The 15,511-nt window shown below is 39.9% G+C and overlaps 1 protein-coding gene across 1 annotated transcript; it reads right to left on the reverse strand.

Annotated features, from left to right (window-relative positions):
- Positions 1-318: 318 nt before the first annotated feature.
- Positions 319-12,689, reverse strand: LOC129173393 (insulin receptor substrate 2-like). Its single transcript, XM_054764307.1, has 3 exons — positions 10,005-12,689; positions 7,724-8,205; positions 319-4,143 (listed from the first exon to the last, which is right to left on the reverse strand). The coding sequence occupies exons 1-3, from the start codon at positions 12,488-12,490 to the stop codon at positions 4,139-4,141; spliced, it is 2,973 nt and encodes a 990-aa protein (XP_054620282.1). The 5' UTR covers positions 12,491-12,689; the 3' UTR covers positions 319-4,138.
- Positions 12,690-15,511: the final 2,822 nt, after the last annotated feature.

The following is a 15,511-nucleotide window of genomic DNA, read 5'->3' on the forward strand; positions in this document are numbered from 1 at the left end:
TCTTTCTATTTTATATTTTGATGTATTTTGCATTTCTGTATTCATATTTATCATTTCTATTTTATTCTTTTGTTTCTTTCGATATTTATATGTATTTATAATTAAATAATAATTACATTATATATAAATTATAATTAATTAATAATTACAAATATTTAAAATGTATTTAATATATTTTTAAAAATTAAAACATTTTCTTAAAAAGTATATATATATATATATATATATATATATATATATATATATATACAAAATCTATTTTCCATTGATAAATCATGTGCTAAACTTGAAATAAAAAAAAAGCCAGGCAGTAGGAACTGGTTGAAATAAATACATTTATTTTTTACCCACATAAATAAATGTCTCTGTTGTCCCCCGTCTATACAAATGAAATATTTGAGGATCAGAAGGGATGAATGCGTACAGTATATGGATGGTGTACAGTACGTACCATGAAATGGAAATACAAACATTTGGTTGGGCTGTGGTACGTGATAATATTTGTATTCATGTCTCCATTGCATATAGAAATATATACCATTAGGTCAAGTCTGTCGACAAGGCAATTGATTTATTATTCATTTGATGGATTTATTAAATATATATATTTTGTTTTTTACACTTTGAAGGAGAAAGCATAAAACACACAGTACAACCCCAAAAACAAAAAAAAAGATAGTCAAAATCCTTTTTACAGGAATATTATACTTGTCAAATCTATATGTATTCAATCTGTGTACTCTTTATGACGATATTTACAGTATATAAATACGTAGGTAGATCATAAACACCAGCAGCGGAACCCTACTTCTATTCTAAGCTTTTCTACTTCTAGTACTCTGAAGTGGGCGGAGTCGGCATGCCTGTATCGCACCGTGGAGGAGCGGGGAAAAGCACACACCGGGAATCCCGCTTCACACACACCGGGAATCCCGCTTCACGTATTCGCCCCTGTGGTAAATAAACCCCAAATCAAATCCAATAAATAAACAACAAAATATAGCTCTACCACCCCCCCTACTAAAATATATAACAGTCACATTTTTATGCTTAGATTTATCATTTTTTCGGTACAAAATAATAACAACATCAAGTTTACAAAACAACAATTCACCCCCAATTTTGCCTCAAACAAGAAAACGTCGCAATTTTCCGAGAATAAACTTGTAATAGTGAGGATAAGCGGCATAGAAAATGGATGGATGGATAAACTTGTGATCTTATGAGGAAAAATAACGTCTCTTTAATAGCATAAAGTTGAAATATTAAAGAAAAAGTCATTGTAACATTATAACAAACAAAAAAGAAGCGTTTTTGGAAAATTAGGCTGGGGAAAAGTTGTAATATTACAAGAATAAAGTCAAAATATTACGGGAATAAAGTGGTAGTATTACGGGAAGAAAGCTTACAAAAGCAAAGTTAAGAAAAACAGCAGAAATTGAAAAAACAGCTGTAATTTTATGACAAAGTCAAAATATTAAGAGAAAAAAAGTCATATTCTATCCATCCATCCATTTCATCCAGTGCTCGTCCTCGCGAGGGCCGCGGTGGCTATGCTGGAGCCTATCCCAGCTGCTCTTCGGGGTGAGAGACGGGGGGGGTACAGCCTGGACTGGCTGCCAGGCGATCGCAGGGCACATGCTGACAAACAAGCATTCACACCTATGGACAAAGTATGTGATGTAATCAACGCAAGCACGAGGGTTAGGATTTGGGTTTGGGCAGAATGCTAACAAAAAGGATGCTGAGGAAACGTAGGGGATGGGGTGGTCGCCATGGCAACGGCAAAGATGCTACCGGCCTTCAAAGCAGCCGGTTGTCCCAAAGCTCCTCCTTTCAGGTCCGACTGGGACTATCTCTCTTCTTTGCGCCGCCCGCCCCCCCTCCACCCCCACCCCGTCCCCAAGCACAGTAGTACCGTTACGTCACAGCAGTGGCGTGCTGGGGTGGAACGTGACACGCTTAGAAATATATCTTCTCCGAGTAACGTAGAAATACTTTGGATAGATCTGCTCCAATGCCATGTGTGCTTTTCTATACCATCTCTCATAAAATACTTGGACCATAGAATAGCAATATAGAGCTTCTCATGTATAGAAAACATAACGTAGACATTTAATAAGGCATCGGGTGGGACCTCGTAGACATTCATGCTCCCAAAATAAATTAACTTACTGTATAAATATACTTCTGTATTCGTGTACCGCGCATACATTTCATAGTGACAGTGTACACTGACTAATACACACACACACACACGCACACACACACACACACACGAGTGTTTCCCCTCGGTGTGTAGCTGTGGGACTAGAAAGCAATAGAAAAAGTCCAAAAAAAACGTGCCATTTAATTCGTGCACTTAATAATAATCATTGATAAATAATATATGATAATAGTTCATAGGTCATGTCGATGAATAGACACGGGGCGTCCACAAACCTTCACCCCGCAACGAGATGAGGGCCACGTGAAAGGGTGCAACTCTGCCACTTTCCTTTTCTTTTTTTTTTTTTAATTTTCCAAATATTTCAACCTTCTTATTGGAAATGTTCTTGCCATAATATTCTGATTTATTCCCACAATATTATAACTTCCCGCCAACCTCATTTTCCCTTTTTTTCTTGTTGGAACACGACTCTTTTCTCTTAATAATTTGACTTTATTCTCGTAAGATTACAGCCCTTTTCCTTCAATGCTGTTTTGTTTTTTTACTTTATTCCCACATATTGCAACTTTCCCCCCAACCTAATTTTCCAAAAATGGCATTAGTTTGTTTGTCATCATATGACAGCTTAAAAAAGAACATATTTTTTCTTTCATATTTCAACTCTGCGACTAAAATGACGTTATTTTCCCCCTCATAATACTCCCAGTTTATTCTCATAAAATTGCAATTTTTTTTCTCTGAATATTTTGACTTCATTGTCATAAAATGCTGTTTCTTCCATTTCTACTGTTGATTTGTTTTTATTTTATTTCATTTTTGTAAACTTTCTTCTAAAAATAATATTATGACTTTATTCCCATAATATTATAACTTTTTTCCCACCTAATTTTCACCTAATTTTTTGTTTTGTTAGTTTCTCATAACGCCATGACTTATGTAAAATATTTCAACTCTATCCTACTAAAAGACATTATTTTATTACATAATATTACCAGTTTATTCTCGTAAAATTGCACGTTTTTCCTTGTTAGAATACAACTTTTTCCCCTTTATATTTTGCCTTTATTCTTGCAAAATGACAGCATTTTTTCCCATTTCTGCTGTTTTTTTCCCCCCCAACTATTTCAACTTTGTTCTTGTACATTTTCTACTTGTATTTTTATGTCTTTATTGGCATAATATTTTGATTTTATTCCTTTTTTTTCTGGAATATTTCAACTCCATGCTACTAACATGACATTACTTTTCCTCATAATATTACGACGTTATTCCCGGAAAATTGCGACTTTTTTTCTCGTTGGCGCACAGCATTATTTCCACAATATTTTGACATTTTTACGCAACTTAATTTTCCCAAAATGACTCTTTTGTTTTGCTTGTTTTTCATAATATTATGTGTTTTAAAAATATGTATCATTTTTTTCTTTAAAAGTTTCGTTGCTGTGCTACCAAAACAAAATAATTTTTTGTCATAATATTCCAACATTATTTTTGTAAACCTTTTCCTTGTTAGATTGCAACTTTTTTCTCTTAATATCTGAACTTTATTCTTGGAAAAACGACTGCTGATTTTAACGTTTTTTTTCTTCTTGCTCAATACTATTTTTAGAATGTGCCAATAAAAAAGCTGCAAGTGGCCCGACCGGGTCGGCACTTTGGACACCCCTGATTTAGTTCTAAAATATGTAAAAAAGGAGGAAGTGTAGACATGTTCTTACGTGACGTCTGTTCCCGAATATAATGGGAGGGGAAACACTGCACTCACGCTGGGAGTCCTCAAAATAAATAGAATCTTGGTACCTTTGTTTGCGTGCTCATATGGGCTACAGCAAAAGCAAACACGCACGCACACGCATCAGTCCTGCCTTCTACATGCATAAAGGGTGGCCATCTTTAGGTGTGTGTGTGTAGCTTGGAGGTTGCGTGCCATCTTTTGCGGTCAGTGCTGGTGTCTTGTTGATGTCCGCTTCAGTCTGAAAGACAAATACGAGCAATGATGAAACTTTAGGAAAGGAACGCACACACACACACACGTATGCATAATACACGTCTCTCACACACACACACACACACACACACACACACACGACGAGCTTTCATCTTCTCTCTGGGGACGCGGCAGGGCAAGCACGCCAGCGACTGCACGCGCTCTCAGTTACGTAATGCAGAGTGATGGGGGAGGGGCCGTGCCGTGTTGTTGCCAGAGAGGGGGAGAGAGAGAGGAAAGGCACCATAAAGCGCAGCAACCAAAGCTTGGCTTGTTGACCAACAACAAAAACAGAGAGGTTCCCACACGGCCCGTTTATGTATTTAACCTCATTTTCCCATTTTCCGCATTTATCTGTCTGTTTGTTTGTTTGTCTTCAAAATAACTTGAAAAGTTCTGAATGGATTTGGATGAAATTTTCAGGAATTGTCGGAAATGGGAAATGGAAGAACTGTTTACATTTTGGGGGTGATCCAAAATTCTGAATGTTCCCAAAATACAAGTAATTATTATTACCTGCTACTACTGCCAAGTTTCTCAACTGATTCGCCTCATTCCAACATCAACTCATTCAACAAAGTCAGGACATTCATGCTATTAGCACAAAGATTCCCACGGCCGGAACACAAAATGCCTTTGATCTAAAGAGTTCCAACTACTTCCACATTTCTCATCCCATTCAGACCGTTCCAACATCAAAGCATTCAACTAATCCATGCCATTTTCCACACGCCAAGAATTCTCACTTTTCTTGACATTCCCATTTTTCGGAATGAAAAATGCCTTTGATCTAAAGAGTGCTAGCTACTTCTACATTTCTCAACCGATTCAGACGGTTCCAAAGTCAAACTTCTCTACTCATTCGGGACATTTAGCCTTTAGCATAGTACCATTGTTAGCCATTTTCATACTAAGACATGCTAGGTGTTATCATGCTAACGTTACCATGTTAGCATTGCTACCATGCTAATGTTAACATACTAATATTTTTAGCTATTTTCATGGGTAGACACATATAGAAACACTTTGTACAATCATGCTCGGTGTTACCATGCTAACATTACCATGTTACGATTGCGAACAGGTTAAGATAGCAAAGTAGCATATTTAGCCATTTTCATAAGTAGATACTTATATAAAGACTCAGCGCTATCATGTTAGCATGATAATGTTAGAATGTTAGCATAGCTAGCATGCTAACATTAGCATAGTAGCATTTTCAGCCACTGTCATAGCTAGACTACTATATGACTAAAAGGACATAATTTTTCCTCATAATATTACAACGTTATTGTCACAAAATGATGACTTTTTCCTTGTTAGAATATGACTTTATCTTAATATTTTGACTTTATTCCCCAACCTAATTTTTCAGAAATGACAACTTTTTATAGTATATAAAAGTAATATATAAAAGTTACATTACATTACATACATTACAACTTAAAAAAAGAAAAATTCTTAAATACTGTGTTTCAACTCTATTCTACTAAAAATGACTATTTTTCCTCATAATATTACAACATTATTCTCATAAAGTTACAAGATTAGATTACATTTTTTTTCTCTTAATATTTTACTTTTATTCTCATTAAATTTATTGCTGATTTTTCTAGTTTTTATTTCCCTTTTTAAATGATATTTTTAGAATGGCAGCAAATGGCCCAAGGCCGTCACTTTAGGCACCCCCCGTCGACTCGCTGAATATTGCAACAAAGTGGCCAAGTTGGCAACACTGATACCTCGTGCTACGTGTTCTTCTCACCTGGCTTCCCAGGTGCGTCACACAAGTATTTGACATGAATGAAGGAACGGGGAAAGTGTAGCGTGTGCGTGTCCAGCGAATGAGCACCAGATGACATCACGGGACTGCGTGAACGACGTGAAGCAGACGGGGGATTTTGGAGGAGATGGGCACGAATGTTACTAATCTCCCCCATGAATTCCATCGTGCGGACGGTCAAGCTCTCTTTGGCGGCAGATGGTGTGTCATTAGAGGAGGTACAGATGTGTGTGTGTGTGTGTGTGTGTGTGTGTGTGTGTGTGTGTGTGTGTGAGCACCGGGCTGAAAAAAAATCACTATATATATATACACACACATACACACACACACACACACACACACACACACACATAGTGCATCATTACACCCCTCCATTACCTCACCATATTATGAAATCATGTAATCATAACATGATGACATCATGATACCATCACATCATAATATTGCCTCGTGATATCGTCACATCGATCCATGATGACATGATGATCATATTACAATGTCATGGCATCAGGGTGTCATGATATTATAACATCATGATTTGTCATTACAATATCACATTATATTAGAATATCACGATAGCGTGACATCAGGGTATCATAGCATGTTGTAACATGACATGACATCAACACATCATGATATCACCACAACATCATGGCATCACACGTCACAGCCCACCATGATTACGCCACTGGTGATATTATGAGAAGCAAACAAAACAAAATGGAGTTGGAATTTTTTTTGAAAATGAGCTTGAGAAAAGGTTCTAATTTTTATGGAAATAAACTCAAAAAATATTATGGGAAAAGTCATATTACTAAAAAAAATTACTAGAAAAATGTTGAAATATTTGGAAAATTAAAAAAACAAGAGGAAATATGAAAATATGCACTTTTTTCTCAAACTATATATCACTTCTTAGCATATTTGACACAATATGAAAGTTGCATTCTTTCATTTTCACTTTGTGGCCCTCATCGCTAGGAAACCTTTGGAAAGCCCTGGTCTAACCCTCAGCAAACTAGAGAACATTCGAAATGAATTCAAACTTGGCCAGTATTTGCACTTGTACGGTGCAAATAAATCACAAAGGGCCACAAATAATATGACAAGCGTGCACATGAGTGGACGTGAACTCGTCTTGATTTATTATGCAAGTCAGGGAACAAGTCAAGACTCTAAAGCAAAAGCCAGCGTCCGTGCTGTGCTTTTACGTTTAGCACGTCAGCGTCACCTTAGAATAACGTCAGAGGTGGTGGTGAAAAAGAAGCCACTGTTCTGTTCGAGTAGCACGAAGCCGTGAGAAAAGGAGCACCTCTCTTCGAGAACCGCTCCCGAGCCGCCCACTCACATTCAGGAACACATATTTCATGTTTACCGACGGCAGGCCTGACACGCCATCAACCTTTAGGTCAGGCTCCCGTTTCACGTCAACGTTTGCCACGTATAGGCTCGCCTCTTTTGTTTACAGGGATATTTCGGGACACAGGGCGAGGGGGTCTGCGGAGTTCGCACTGACGTGCAACACATCCGAATGCTTAGCCCACCGAAAAACAACTGCCGGAACCGCCTGAAGCCGTGCGCAGCATGCGTGCTTGCTGAATTTAAAAAACTAAACCAGGCGAGGCGCCAGGGCGTGATTAAACGCGGGACATTAGTGGATGGAGTACCCCATTCACTCCAATGAGTGACTCAAGAGCACGCGAGTCGGTAAAGAGAACGGAGTTTTCCATCACCACTCCACTGTGATTGTGTTTGATCTGCAAGAAAGGGTAAGAAGTCTCACCTTTGGCGGTGGTCGCAGCCTCCTTGAAGCCCAAGCAGGCGTACGGCGTGCTGTGTAATCCGCCCACGCCGCCTTTGCAGCTGCTCGCCGCTTTGAAGCCGACCAACCGGTCGCGTTTGCCATCCAGGAGGTTCAAGGCGATGTAGTCGAGTCCGTGCGGGTAACCCGCCGAGCGGTCGACGGGACTGCCGTACTCCTCGTCGGAGCCCTCGCTGCTTCGTGACGAGATGTTCTCCACCGAGCTGTGCCTCTTCCCGGTCTCGCCGCGAGCGAACGAAGGGAAGACGGGCGTCACCGTGGCCGTGGAGGAGAAGGTCTCGGAGCTGTGGCGCCGACGTCCTTGCGGGTTGGCGCGGATCACCTTGGCCGAGCCGACGGGGTCCAGGAGGCACGGGGAGGCACCCCCCATGAGGAAGACGCCAATGCCTTCTGCGACGGCCGGCTCCTCCTGCGAATGCCTCCTCCCTCTGCTGCTCTCGCCACTGCACATGCCAATAAACAAATACTAATTATTAGTATTATTATCAATTATTATTAACAAAGCCTGTGCATTCCTGCAATTTAGCTCTTTTTTTTAAATCTGCGGTTACAATTATACCCGCAAGGCATGCTGGGAATCCTATGCACACACCAACAGGAAGTTACCCAGCACGTCTTGCAGGTCATAAAGTACAGTGGAACCTCGCCTTCCTAAGCAAAAAAGTTATTCCTCTTCCTCCACCTCAACTAATTCAACTTTCTTCTTGTTCATTTTCGTCTCGGAACAGTATGACTTTTATTCCCATAATATTTTGACTTTATTCTCGTAACATTCGAACTTTTTCCACACCCTCATTTTGCAAAAATTACACCTTTTCTTCGCTTAGTTTGTTTCTCATCACATTACGACTTTAAAAAAAGTAAACATTTTTTCTTTCATGTTCCAACTCTATGCTATTAAAACGACATTATTTTTCCTCATAATATCACAAATGTATTTGTGTAAAAGGGCAACTTTTTTCCTCGTTAGATTACAACTTTTTCCTCTTAATATTTTGATGTTATTCTTGTAAAATTACAGCTGTTGTTTCCATTTCTGCTGTTGTTGATTTTTTTTTCGATTTTCCAACTATCTTTTTTTTCTTGTAATATTATGAATTTATTCCCATAATATTATACATTTTCCCCAACCTAAGTTTCCACAAATTACAACTTTATTTTGTTTCTCATATTACAACTTAAAAAAAAAAAAATTCCTGGTCTTTGTTCTTAAAAATGTCAACTCTATGCTACTTACATGCCATTATTTTGTATTTATTTTGTATTTATTTTATTTTTGTATTTATTTTCTCTTAATACTTTCATTTTATTCTTGTAAAATTACAGCTGTTTTTTTTTGTCTTGTCATTTTTTTCTTGTAATATTATGACTTTATTGCCAAAATATTATAACTTTTTCCCCAACCTAATTTTTCAAAAAATGACAATTTTCTTTTGTTTCTCATAATATTATGACTTTAAAACCATAACTTATACTTCAACTCTGTATTACTAAAATGGCATTATTTTTCCTTATACAATAACAAGTTTATTCCTGTAAAATTGCAACTTTTTTCTCTAATATTTTGTCTTTACTCTCGTAAAATCACAGCTGTTATTTCCATTTCTGCTGTTTTTTTCCCCAAAATATCTTCTTGTACTTTTTTTTCTCGTCATATAATGACTTCAGTCCCAAAATATTTTCACTTTATTCCCATAATATTTAAACTTTTTCCGCAACCTAATTTTCAAAAAAATGACAACATTATTTTGTTTTGTCTCTCATAATACTATGACTTAAAAAAACATTTTTTCTTTAATATTCCAACTCTGTGCCACTAAAATGACATTTTTTTTTCCACGTTATCCTTGTAAAATTACTGCAAATTTTTACATTTCTGCTGCTGCCGTTTTTTTTTTGTTTTCTTGTTAAACGATATTTTTAGAATGTGCCACAGGCCAATAAAAAAAACAGCCACGGACTGAAAATGGCCTCCGGACACCCCTGTGTTATAACTGACAAAGTAAATTAGCTTCATATCTAATAACATATCTCATTATGATTGAAAAATATATATATTTTTACAATTTGCTGAGGGAAAATTAAAACCAAGCTGGGTACCAAAAATGCCCCCCAGGGGCACACTTTGGACACCCTTGGTGTAGATTTTTAGATGCAGTGAAAAACCTTATTTGGATTTGTTACATTTTTAGAAGCACAGTCCCAGCCTGAGACCATAACGACTTGGAAAAAAAGCACATACCTTGTGGGGCCCTGAGGAACAAGCTGCGGGGGCGAGCTGGTCATCCCAAACGTCCTTTCCGTGTAGTCACTTTCCACGTCAGTCCCCTCCCTCGCCCCGTTCTCGCCATCCAGATGGTACACCCCATCCTCTTCTGAGCTCGGACACGTGGACAACTCCGGGAGCGCATCCTCCGGTGGATGCGAGGCCAGCTCAAGTTTGACGTAGGAAGTCCTCCTGGAACACTCGTCGAGCGGACTCAAAGATGACAGCCTGCTCTCTGTAGACCCCATCGAAGGCGGAGAGAACCGGTTTCCACCGAAGTTGATGTTTATGTACTCGCCGGGGCTGCGGGGCTCTCCGGGCGGCGGGTGCTCGTTCATGCTAGGCAGGGTCCTGACAGTGTCAAGGGACAGCCTGTTGGGCCGGCCCTGCCTCCCTCTGTGGGGCAGATTGTCCACCCAGCCGTGTCTGGCTGGGCTCAGCGGCAAGGCTTGTGGTTGCATCACAGAATAGTCGTCGGAATCCGACGCCCTCTGGAAGGAACTTTGAGGGCTCATCAACACATACTGGCTTCCGTCGTCATTCTTGGAGGCTTGGACTTTGGCGGGGAGAGAGAAGGAGCTGGACTGGTACGCCGCCCTCCCCGTGTAGTAGTCAGGGGGAGTCTGGAGTGCAGGTGGGTTTCCGGGTGACATGTTCATGTATTCTCCATGCCTGTCCGGGCTGTCCATGGAGGACTTGGAGCCACACCACATTCTCATGTAACCGTTGTCCTCCAGTGAGATGCTGGAGGGGGAGCTGGTCTTGTAGCCCCTGGTGGCCGCCCCGTGAGGATGCACTCTCGGGTTGACGATCTGCTTTGGAGCAGAGACACACATGGGGCTCATGGGCACGTAGTTGTCTACCTTCCCAGAGAGTGGCACCACCCCCGGAGTCATGGGCACGTAGCCGTCGTCGCCTAGGTTACTACTTGAACTTCTGGACGAGCCTATTTCTATGTCTCCGTAATCTTCGGGATAGCTCACTTTGGGTGAAGCGGAGTTGTGTCCATCGCGAGCCAACCTCATGAGAGTGTACTCATCCAGGGAGGCGGAGGAGAGCGGCGTCACCACCTTCTGTTGACGTGGCGTGGTGAGGGAGTGGGTTCGCTTCCTGTAAGCTTTGTCCAGCGCTGCTCCTTCGTCACGGGACGGGGGGGTGCTGGACAGGGAGTCAGGGGTGAACTTTGCTTCGACCGGACTACAGCTGTAGTCACACAGCATGAAGGCGGTGTCGCTAAGGGAGCCAGAGATGGAGGCGCTGCAGCTGAAGGGCCGGCCAGCCTTGTCGGGGGTGGAGAGACCGGGGTACCCAGGAGAAACGCTGATGGGGCTGGAGGCACCAGGAGGGGAGTTGGGCGTCGGTATGGACAGGCTGTGATGCAGGTTTGAGGATGACTCGAGCATCCTGCAAGTGCGCCCGCTGCTCAGAGTGTGTGAGCTGCTGAGTTGAGCGCCAGTGTTCGGACTGGTGGGACTCGTGGTCCCTGGCATCGACGTGGACACAGGCCACGACACACTCCCGTCTCCTTCGCTGGAGGTTCTCACCCGGCAGGATGTAAACTTCCTCCCCGGAGACGTCGCAGCCACGCTGTCGGTTCTGGATCTCCTCACCAAGCCCGTCTGACTCGGGGGTAAGTTGTTGAGGTTGCGTCGCGAGGGCACCGAGATCGGGTTGGTGCTGGCCGACTGGCTTTTGCTCCTGGGCCTGAATTCTGAGAGTTCTTTCATGGCCTTCATGGCTTCCAGGATGGTTTCGTGGATATTTTGTGCCACCACCGAGTCCTCCGCCTGCATCCAGAACTCCCCAGGCCCAGTAATTGCTGATCGCCCTACCTCGATGAAGAAGAAGCTGTCCGAGTGGCCGCATCTCCTGATATTCATCAGCTGTAAACAAACCGCTGCCGTTTCTGAGTTCAGCTTCACAAAGCTGATGGTCCGGCTGGACAAACAAAGCCTGAAAACCCCCGTGAGGTTTTTGACCTGACCCAGACCTTTGGATTTTAAATTGACTTGCCATACCTCCTTGTAGGCAGCAGGGGCGACCAGTCCATAGCTGGCCTCTTCAAAGCCCACCAGGGAGGAAGTGGACGCGGGGCTGTCGTACATCCTGCCCTCGGTCAGAAGGTCCGTCAGAACCACGTACCAGCTCTCCTGGTCCTGCTCGCTGTCCGCAGCCACGGCGAAGTACTCGTCCTTGGTGTAGAGGGCGATCAGGTGTTTGTGTTTGGCGTCCGCACGCTTGTTGACGCAGAGGCAGGAGTCCAAGCCGATGATCCGTTTGGCGGCGCCCTTGCTCCGCCATTTCTTCTCGCTGTCGTAGTACTCCAGCCGAGCAGGAGAGCCCTCGGTCGTCTCTCTGAGCACGAAAAAGCGCCGGTGTCCGTGTTTGTGCTTCCGCAGGTAGCCGCACTTCTTGACGCCATTAGATAACAGGTGTCCCGCCGTCCCCGGAGGACTTGCCATTGCTCTCCCGCAAAAAAGCTCTCAATCCGGGTCACGCCAAGTCAAAGGTGGAAGCTGTGAAGGCGACGGCGTTGTCATTCAGTCCGTTGCAAACATGTCCGCCGCGTTGGACGGCAAAGCTGCGGTCAAAACTGCCGTCCGAGTGATCCAGTTGTGGAGAAAAACAACACGTGACGCGTTGCTCTAAAAACAGAATGGAACAGCGAGTCATAGGGGGGCGTGCCTGTCCATCATCCCGGTCCGTGGCCGCCTATTGGCTGGCTCGATCATTCAAGCTCGCAAGCAACGCCCCCCTTCTTCTTGGCTCATTTGGAGAAAAACAACATCAGAAGCCCATTGAATATCCGGGTTTTTTATTCTCAAAACAGCGTGATTTGTGTCACGTGACATGTGGGGACTTAAAAATTGCTTCTGTTAATTTGGACGATTGAGCCTTTGCAAGGCTGAACATTAATGCCGCTCTATATTCTCACTTGTTACATAAGCAGTGTTTTCAAACCATTATATTCATAATAAATAAATTAAATTATAATAAATACGTGTTGTTTTAATCAACGAGCTGTACTTAAAGTGACGGAATTCATGTTTGTGCATGATGTTATTGCTTAATATGCGTCATAAATGTTCTTGGAAAAACAGGAAGGGTGACTTGATGTGGTGGACAAACACTGCCATCTTCTGGGCTGTCAGACAAACTACACTTCCTGAGACCCGGAAGTATATTTATTCCATTTAATTGCGTTCAATAATCGTCTTTAGAAAAATAACATATTTTTTCTTGACTATTTCAACTTTACGCTCCTAAAATGATGTTTTTTTTTGTCTTTTTCTCGTTCGGTTACAAGTTTTTCTCTCCACGTTGTGACTTCATTCTTGTAAAATCACAAATGTTTTCATTTCTGTTTTTTATTTATTTATTTTGTTATAATTATTTGGAAAATGAAATAAAAAGAAGCAAAAATGGGGGTAAGAGAGAGCAAAGAGTGAAGTAGCTGCTGGGAAACGTTTAATTTTTTAAATCATATTTTAGAATAATAAATAATATAATAAAAATACATGTCTTTTTTTTACTATCAAATGTAATAAACATTATTCGGTATTCATGGCATATTGTATGCCTAAAATCTTTGTCATGCGTGTTATTGCGATACTAATCATCAACAAATGACAGGTGGAAGAGGATGCTATATGCTAGTAGCTAAAGGTGCTGGTGGTGGAAAGATAAGGTAGGAGACCAGAGGAGAATAGTTGCACACGTTCCATCAAGTAGGTGGTAAGTCAGTCACCATAGGGGTTAATATGTTGACATTTGTAGACGATAAGACGCTTGCTATCTCCCCACTGATGAAGGCTAAGCCCAACATCTCAGCTGTCGTGGTGGGCGACGTTGATTGCGGCCTTTGTGTGACATTTGCCCCCTTGCCTGTTTTGATCAGGGCTAGGTTTTTTCAGCATGATCGCCTTCTGACATACTGTATCAGCAAAACACAGAAACCGCTCCGGTAGGATTTGTCACACATTTACTAGAAACATAAACATCCACCACGGCAAAATCAAACACCAGGGAGGGCGTCCAGACATCCTCCAGCAGCGAGGGCCACATAGTTAAACGCATTCAATAAATTTTAAAAAATCGGAGATTTCGAGGAATAAAGTCGGAAATTAACGAGAAAAAAAGTAGTACATTTAAAAGGAAAAAAGTTTACTTTTACTTTATTATCGTAAATTTACGACTATCGTAATATTAAGAGAAAAGTCGTACATTTTTAATAATAAAGTTACAAATTTCCGAGAAAAACTACTAAAATTACGAGAATAAAGTTATAAATTTACGAGAAAAAAGTTGTAAAACTATGAGAATAAAGTTAAACATTTACAAAAAAAAGTCATAATGTTACGAGAAAAGTCGTAAACTTATTAGAATAAATTTATACATTTACAGTAAAAATAGTCATAAATTTACGAGAATAAAGTTACACATTTACAAAAATAAAGTCATAAATTTACAAGAAAAAAGTCCTAATATTACAAGAATAAAATTGTACATTTACTAGAATAAAGTCTTAAATTTATGAGAATAAAGTCATAAATGTACGAGAAAAAAGTAATAAACTTACGAGAATAAAGTTGTACATTTATAATAAAAAAGTTGTAATTTTATGAGAAAAGTCGTAAATTTATGAGAATAAACTTATAAATTTACAGAAAAATATTTGTGAATTCACAACAATAAAATCACACATTCAAAAAAATAATGTCATATATTTACAATAAAAAAAGTCCTAATATTACGAGAATAAAGTTGTGAATTTACGAGAATAAAGTTATACAGTTTGAGAAAAAAGGCATAAATCTACGAGAAAAAAGTTGTAATATTGTGAGAAAAGTCGTAAATTTATCAGAATAAACTTCTAAATTTACGGGAAAAATATTTGTGAATTTACAAGAATAAAGTCATAAATTTACGAGAAAAAAAGTCTTATATTTAAAAGAAAAAAAGTCCTAATATTACAAGAATAATAGAATAATACCATACATTTACAAGAATAAATTCGCAAATTAACGAGTGGAAAAGTTGTAATATTATGAAAATTCGTAAATTTATGATAATAAATATATAAATAAATTAAAATATATTTACGGGACAAATAGTTGTGAATTTATGAGAATAAAGTCACACATTTACAAGAATAAAGTCATAAATTTAAGCAAAAAAAGTCATACATTTAAAAGAAAAAAAGTCCTAATATTACGAGAATAAAGTCATAAATTTGTGAGAATAAAGTCGTAATTTTATGAGAATAAATTTACGAGAAAAAAGTCATAATTTATAAATTTACGGGACAAATAGTCATAAATTTACAAGAATAAAGTTGTACATTTACAAAAAAAAGTCCTAATATTACAAGAATAAAATTGTACATTTATGAGAATAAATTCAGAAATGTACAAGAATAAAGTCGCAAATTAATGAGAAAAAAAGTCATAAATTACGAGAATAATGTTGTAAATTAACGACAA

The sequence above is a fragment of the Dunckerocampus dactyliophorus genome, chromosome 1 (genome assembly GCF_027744805.1).
Source record: "Dunckerocampus dactyliophorus isolate RoL2022-P2 chromosome 1, RoL_Ddac_1.1, whole genome shotgun sequence".
NCBI lineage: Eukaryota > Metazoa > Chordata > Actinopteri > Syngnathiformes > Syngnathidae > Dunckerocampus > Dunckerocampus dactyliophorus.

What these genes read in the sequence shown, in the direction of transcription:
- LOC129173393 (XM_054764307.1), bottom strand. Translation starts at nt 12,490, where the DNA reads ATGGCAAGTCCTCCGGGGACGGCGGGACACCTGTTATCTAATGGCGTC. An exon ending in GTTCCTCAGGGCCCCACAAG is followed by an intron (nt 8,206 to 10,004) that starts GTATGTGCTTTT and finishes TGGCATGTGCAG; the next exon opens with TGGCGAGAGCAGCAGAGGGA.